Raw genomic sequence first — 8,275 nt, 5'->3', positions numbered from 1 at the left:
AGCACTTTGTTATGCTATTTTCTGGAGCCAGCATATTGTTGCCATTGATTTTTTAAGCAAAACTTCCCATTAATTTCAGCTGAGATTTCTGCTTAATAATGGTTGGCATTATATGGCCCAGAGTTATCATCTGTTAAAAATGTATTGTTCTAACTAGAGTGGTTTTAAAATGGGATACCCCCCCCCACCGCCTTGTAGCTGGGATTTTAGCACCAAATGCAATAACCCACCTGATGTCAGACAGTTTTCAAGGGCCAGAAGATAGTAATAGCTGCAAATAAAAATACAAGAAGAAAATCCTTTCACATCGACATGAAGGGGAACCATGGAGTGACAGACATTGTCATTTCACACACACACACACCCCCCGCCACCGCCTTCCATCCTTGCATTAGGACCACAGAGATAGCATTCTCCTGTGTTGTATTGGTTTGCTGGGCATTTATGATGCCCGTTTTCTAGTAGGGGGGTGCGTGTCATGTCCTAGCTGCTACAACAGGCCTTCCCTTGTGATAGTTTGCCATTAGTACGAATATCACACCCACAAATGCCCTAACTTTCTTTTCAGGGACAGCTGTCTACACAAATAATGCTTTCTATAGGGAAGCTGGTTGCTGGCTTTTGCTTTTATAGCACGGTAATAAATAATAAGTAATAATAGTTAATAATAACATAAAAAAGGAAGCAAGGAACTGGGACTGTAGTGAAAGGGTTAAAGCAGACTCAATGACATCACTCTCATTTGCATAGAAGTGAGGATATAACTGCTCATGCAGAGAAAGCACGTATACTACAGTCCAGAGCAGCAGCTGCAAAAGACTAGAGTTACTTCTGTGCAGAGCATCAGTGGTGAGGACACAATTTATATTTCAACTATGGTTTTCTTTCCCTCGCTCTCCCCTTTTATTAGCATGCATTTCTCCATGTCTGTGCGGATGAGTGTGGATTTTTAACCCAATTCCTTCTTCAACACCCTTTGCTTTGTTACTAAATTTCAGGATGGAATATTCCTGATGCTTTCAAATGCATCCAAGAGATTTTAATTGTAAGCCAGTACTTAAGACTAGTGGCGTCGTTAAAGTTGGACAGATTGGGTGAAAATGTTAAATGCGAGTCCAAGGAAAGAAATGGGGGAAGCCCTCTCTGTTTCCTTTGTTCTGGCTTGACAAAAAAGCTGGCATCTTAGTCGACACTAATTGAATATTTTAGTATCTGTGACCCAACAACAGGAGATTTTTGTTGATCTACGCATTACTTCTTCCTTCCCCGCTATTTAGAAGGGAATTTACTACAAGCAGATGTGTGCTAAAATCTCAAACTCCCAACACAGGGAGGAGAGGAAGGGGAGATTGTATTGTTTAAACCTTCAGCTGCTGAAAGAGGGTGTGAGTGCTTGTGTGTGCATCTGTACAAGAAAATCTATGTTTAAATCCAGGCAGCGTTGTATCTGTGGCTGCATTGCTGAGAAGGAGAAAGGCAGCAAACAGCAGGGGCGGTGGTTTGAGCTTCCTCAGACTGCAGCTTCAGTTCTTTGTGAGGAGAAAAGAATGCAGGACTTCATCCAAATGTGCTAAAGGAAGAAAGAGCAGACGGACAGACCCCAAGATGGAGAATGTGATTAGCATAGGCTAGTTGCTTGGCATTGGCATTATTTTACATTTTAATATTTGTGTTTTGTGCATGAAATCTTTTTTTTAAAGATAAATAGCCTCTTCCAGACACCATCCTCCCATTGTTCTATTCAGAACAACGTGGAAACATTGAAGAGATTTTAATGAGAAGAAAACAGTCTCAACAATAGGCAATTGTTTTGATAATGGATTAAATTTCCACTTTAAAAAATGATCTGATGATAAAACAACGTATTTCCTGCATTGATTTTATTTTTAAACTCCTTAATCAGCCTTGGCTAGATTTGTACATACCATTTCATCGTGTAATATACTGTGGGGTGAATTTTATTTCGCTGAATATATATCTTATTACAAAAAAAAGAGAGAGAGAGGCTATTACGTGCCTCTTACAGAGGGAGACGGGAGGCGGGGTTGCTGGCTGAAGATCAAGGAGCGAGTAACGCATTTCTGAATAAAAGGTGGAGGAGTCAAACTGTCTTTCCTTTCCACATACAGATTAATCTGCAAAAATGTCCGACAAACCAGATATGGCTGAAATTGAGAAATTTGACAAGACTAAATTGAAGAAAACAGAAACGCAAGAGAAAAATCCCCTGCCTTCAAAAGAAAGTAAGTATGTATAATTTAACAGGGAGAGGGAAAAGACAAGGAAAAGATAAAGACAGGGTAGAGAGAGTTTTTATACATATACATTATGTGAAATATATATGAGATTACTGAATAGATATAAACTATCTGAACCACTGTAAAGTTACATGTAGTACATTTTGCAATTAAGATAATTTTCTACCAGTTTTATAAATCTACAATTGATTTCTATATTCCATAAAAATGTAACATTTATATTTTAAAAATGTCAAGTATTTCATCTTTATTTTTAAAATTCTTATTTTTTCCCTCTCTTCTAGCAATTGAACAGGAGAAGCAAGCAGGCGAATCGTAATGAGGCGTGCGCCGCCAATATGCACTGTACATTCCACAAGCATTGCCTTCTTATTTTACTTCTTTTAGCTGTTTAACTTTGTAAGATGCAAAGAGGTTGGATAAAGTTTAAATGACTGTACTGCCCCTTTCACATCAAAAAATAGAGAGAACTACTGACACTGAATGAAGGCGCGCTGCCTTTCCATCTGCCTGTCTGGGTTTGGTCCTGGTGGCATGAAAGAGCTTGCATGTTGATGAAAGAAGAACTTGGGTGGGACTACAGTAAACTAGTAACACACGAATAAATGCAAAGCTGTACCAAGGTCCTGCGAGCTGTAAAATGCAGTTAATCGAGTGCCATTTTTTTTTGTTCAAATGATTTTAATTATTGGAATGCACAATTTTTTTAATATGCAAATAAAATGTTTTAAAATCTGGATGGTATTGATGTGCTATCTTTTGGACTGTGATATCATAGGATGAAGCCTTAGTGCCTGTGTTAACGTGGGATGCTAGGAGACCTTCGGAGATTATTTTAAAAAAAAAGACCATATTTTTGGCTCTTGATATATGCTCTTGCCAATTTCAGTCCTACAACACTTCGAATAGATTTTTCATTCATATTTATATGCATCACAGCTGTTTGCTTTCCTGTAAATATGCTTCATTCTAATATTTATTTTTCAAATTTGAGATAAATTAGCATTTTTGTATTTTTTAAAACATTTCCTTTTATAGAAATCATTCTTATCTTCACCCTTGAACTGCACTTTCTTCCTGCAAATATGTAATTAATCTGCATTCAGTTTAGTAGGCCATATAATAAAAGACTGAACCTTAAAATTTTAGAATAAATTCATGAAGACAGCAACAAGGGTAGCCAGACTCTTTTGCCTATTGTTGACAACTCATTCTTTGTGCTAAAAGTAAAACTATTAATGATCATTTAATAAAGGGTATTCTGTGCAAATGAAGTTCAGCAGAATTAAATATAGTTTGGATCTGTTCAGAGCTCCATTGGGTAATGTCTTTAGTCACTGTATGATGATCTGACCTAGAATCTTGTTTGTAAAATGTTAAACTAATAATTTGGGGATAAAATCCATGTTAATTTAAAAAATATCAATGGAAGAAAACAATCCTGTAAACCAGGAGACTAGGATGCCATTTCACATAACCTGCTTCCCAAATTCAGATGTACACATTCATCTCCCTTCCCTGTCATATGACAGGTGAAATTCTGGACCCATTTTAAAGGCAATGGGCATCAGGATTTTATCCATTTTTTCCCCAGAATTTCATGGCTAAGCATCTAGCAACCTAAAATGACACTTCATATGGGTGTTGGGATGGTCTGTGAAGGTCACTAGTATCTTAGCTTATTCGGTGTCTGTAAGATTTGGTCCTGCACTTTCTTCTTGATGCTGGATCAGCTGTACCGGGGGGTGCCATGTGAATGAACTGCAATGGAGACAAATTCATCCCTGGGGGGATCAATTTCATTGAGCCTTTTCCCTGAAGGCATATAGATCAGGGGCCTAATTCTGCAAGATGCTCAGTGCACCTAGTCTGTACTCAAAAGGTACTGGGAGCACTCCACCTCGCAGGATGAATTCTGTTCTTGACTGAATTCTCATCAGCATGAGTGCATAACTTGATTCCTCTAGCTTAATACTTATGAACAGAATAAAGGCCCGATGCTGTGTAGCCTTAACTCCCATTGAAGTCAATGAAAATTGAAGGCATTCAACATCTTGTATGATCAAGTGTTTAATAAGGAAGTCTACATATTCTAAGAACTGGGACTCAGTGAAATGCTGATGTAATCCATTGAAAATCTGTTGGCAAAAATGCTTCAAGATAATTCCATTATGTTTAGGGGGGTCCATTAGAAAATAAAGTCAGTTATCTTTGCTTGTGGTGGTAGATGTTTTTAGGCTTTAATTTTCTTCCTCATGCATTGTAGAGAAGGTACAGGAAACCAGTTAATCGAGTCTCTGAAAAATCGTTTAGACAATCACATCCTAGCTTCTGATCTTAATCAGCTAGCACAGGAAGTAGCATATGACTAAACTCAAGAGTTACAGTCTATGTTGTATGTATGCGAGTCGCGGTCAATTAGAGTGGCGGTGAGCATCTGCTTGCACTGGTTCATCTCTGCAACGAAAACCATAGCAATATCAGAGCAATATATTTTAAAAGAATTAGAACACTAGACACGGAAGACCAGATCCTCAGTGTAAATTGGCATAGCTCTATTTAAATCAATGGGCTATGCTGCTTTAAACCAGTTGAGGAGCTGGCCCAGTATTATGTATTTGTGGTACTGTGGCCAGTAGCTTCTCATTACCTTTTTTGGCATGCATTTAGATTGATGACTCATGAACTTGACCTGTAGCTATCTGATTGCAGCTTTGATAAATTATAATTGTGTGTGTGTGTGTGTGTGTGTGTAAAAGTGAACATAGGATGGCTCAGGCAAATGGTAATTGGATGTAGAGCCTTTCCCTTCTAGGTCACTGGTCCAAATGTACCAGAAGTCAATAATGTCCAAAGAGTGTTACCATCTCCTAGCTGTTTGGTGGCCTACAGTATATAATGAGTTTCTAGCCCAGTTTCTAGTAGGGAGGTGATTATGTCACAACTGATGTGAATTAGTCCTATTGTCAGGATCCTCAATAGAGAGGCAAAGCTTTGAATGAATGAATATATGCAGTCACCAGAATTTGATGGTGATCCCTCCAGGTCAGATTTGAAGAATACTGGGCCCCATTCTCCATTGCTTTACACCATGTGTAGCCATTTATATCAGTGCGAAGTGAGTGCACAGTGGCTGCAAAACATTCCCCGCACTGTGAAAAGAGAGTTCTAAATATGGTAGCATCTTACATTCATGTGGCACAAGTGTAAGTGAGCACAAGGTGCAAGGCAGAGGAGAATCAGACGTACTGTGTTGCTCCTGACTCTTCTATAGCTATACTGTGGATAATAAACAAATGGGTTTAGGTTTAGGCTGTAGTACTGTCAATCTAGCAACTTTCACCAGTATTAAATTCACTACAAAAATTACAGGCAAGAAACCTGGTTATGAAAAAAGGTCATTTGAAACAGAGCAGCACATATGGTTTTTGATCTCACATGCTGTGCAGCCACATCAGCCCAGCCCTCTCAGAGACAAAGTCTTTATGATGTCTGATGTGCTGTCTCCCCCACCCCCACCAGAAATGCAGCTCAGCTTTAGAGAACTGCCTAGGTTTTGAAATGTTTAGCTGTGCCTTCAAGCTCTGAAGCAAATTGTTCATTTTAGGGTTTTAAATAAGATTTTTCACTGTCATACAAGCTGCAAGATATATGTATTGAACAGAAAACATCGTTCCCAATATCCAAAATAGCACCTTTGGTACTAAATTTATAGAAAAAAATTGTTGAGCCTTTCCTTAATGCAAACGTTTTGGCTATTTTTGTGCAACGCTGAATGTGTGATAAAACACCACTTCCCTTAGTAACCTTTACTTCCCTAGTAACCGGGTAGAAAAGAACACCAAAGACCAATTTCTAGCTTTTAGTTTAATCATGAGTGGCTAATGCACGTAGCCATTGAAGAAAATTATTTTTAAAAAGAAGGAACAAATAAGTACAAGTCCAAATGGTACATTAAAGTAATTCATGTGTTTGACTGTGGAAAATAAGCCAAGCCATGGGGGATGATGCAAAAAATAATATAGGCAAGAGAAAGTGGGCATTCTAATTCCACATATGGTAGAATTTTCTTTAATGCAATTAGAAATATAGCTGAAGCTTACTTATTCATACACCTTAGTACAAATATGCAGATCAACCTTAGAAATATGTAAGAGAAGGCTGGGGAAGGCAGTTTCCTCTGACAGCATTTGATGTGCTTATTTTATACACTTTGAAATGCAACAGAATGGGAAATGGAATTGTAAATAAAACTGGCTATTAATTTGTATAAAAGCAATTTTATATATCATCTCTATGTTATTTGTACACTGTTTGACAGATTAATTTGCCACTGTCCCTGTGATATAATTATTTTTAGAAAGCATTGATGTTAACCATGTACCTATTTTAAAGCTGTATAACTTGTGACAAGGAAGAATCCATTTTCCCTCCTGCTCTGAGTGAAGGATTTCCAAATTAAAGGCCTGATTTCAATACTGCTGCCTTGAGCTTTCAAAAATCATGAGGCAGACCCCCAAAAATCCTGAGGTTTTTTTTTTAGAAATAATACATTTGGGTTTTTTTGTTTTTTTTTATTTGCCTTCTGTTTTACTGTGCACTGAGGTCACATTTTCCAGCTTTCCTTCTTAGCCACAAGGACTAAAACAGTGGGGAAAAAAGAAAATGCAAAATCTGAGATTTTCACAAAATCTCTGGTCTCCAGTGCTGGGGCTTTAAGAAAAATGTCAAATAGTGTGAGACTCACAATAAAATTGTGAGATTTGGCAACACTGAATTAGTTCTGCCACCCTTATGCACATTAAGGTAGTATTTTATGGCCCAAATCAATAGGACTGCTCACTACTTACTACTCAGTATGAGAAGAGTCGCCAAAAGAAGCTATCAGCTATAAGCAAAAAATCTCTTAAAATACATGGAACCTGTTGTTCTGGTTTTCTGATACCTTTGGATTTATTGTCTGATGCTTTTGAATTTATTTACCTAATATAGACTGTTTCTCATATTGAATAATGAAAAAATGATTAACAAATACAAGGACTGCAACGTATTTGCTGTTATTCCTCTGGGATCGTATTATTTGGATGGTCACTCACTCATGACAGCTCATCCCAAAAAATTGTGCGTTATTCATCATTCTGCTGTTCATAACATTTAATTCCTGAAATCAGGGAGCAGAAACAGTATCATGTGACCTCATTGACCAATCACACACAATGAATAGCAAATAGTTAACGTGAACAGTTCAAGAACAACCCATAGCTTGAAATTTTTTTGCATAATCCTTATGAATACTGAATACCCTTGCAGAAATTAGAATCTGTTTAGGAGGCATTTGACAACAGGGTGGTGGTAAATTAGCATGTACTATTATTTGCAATAAATAATTCAGCCAACCCAAGTTTCCTGTGATGGTCTGAACCTGCAGTAGTGCCAAAATTAGAAAGATGAGACAGATGCAGATGTGATAGCTAGATTTATAGGGTGATATCCCCATTGAAATCAATGCCAAAATTCCCATTACCTTCAATGATCCAGGATTTCACCCATAATGGTAGTATAGTTTACAAGCTGTTTTTAATAAATTGGAACACAAATTTCTATGGTAGATATGTCTTTACCTCCACTGAGTTTACGCTGTTACTGGACTTTCTGCAGTTAGGGCAGAGTGCCAGAGCTGTAAATCTTGCCAGATTGTTATTGCCTGTCAGCACCTTACTGCTGTGGGTGGCATTTCCACTTAGGACAGCTCAACAGTTGTCTTCCCTCTACAATCTAATTCAAAGGGCAGTTTGTGCAGTTATTGGCCACCAAGCAGTAGGAAGTACATGGGTGCATGTCTTTCTCTGGGTCCCCTTAGCCAGAAAGTGAGAGATGGTAGAGGAGATGGTAGAAATGGCTGTAAATTGGGAAATTAAGAAAAAGTCCATAACTAGAACCTAGAACATAAATAATACTTTAAAAATCAAATGTTCTTTATATTAGTTTTCACTTGATTTCTTATACTGGTGCTTATT

At 37.7% G+C, this 8,275-nt stretch overlaps 1 protein-coding gene across 1 annotated transcript; it reads left to right on the top strand.

The window, feature by feature from the left end:
* Positions 1-740: 740 nt before the first annotated feature.
* On the top strand, positions 741-2,995 carry TMSB4X (thymosin beta 4 X-linked). The gene is made up of 3 exons (XM_032795913.2): positions 741-849; positions 2,130-2,243; positions 2,543-2,995. Exons 2-3 carry the CDS (start codon positions 2,144-2,146, stop codon positions 2,575-2,577), a joined length of 135 nt encoding a protein of 44 aa, XP_032651804.1. The 5' UTR covers positions 741-849; positions 2,130-2,143; the 3' UTR covers positions 2,578-2,995.
* The last annotated feature ends 5,280 nt before the right edge of the window (positions 2,996-8,275 follow it).

Source organism: Chelonoidis abingdonii, chromosome 1 (genome assembly GCF_003597395.2).
Source record: "Chelonoidis abingdonii isolate Lonesome George chromosome 1, CheloAbing_2.0, whole genome shotgun sequence".
Taxonomy (NCBI): domain Eukaryota; kingdom Metazoa; phylum Chordata; order Testudines; family Testudinidae; genus Chelonoidis; species Chelonoidis abingdonii.
Note: the sequence above shows the minus strand (reverse complement) of the source record. Positions and strands in the feature narration are given on the sequence as shown.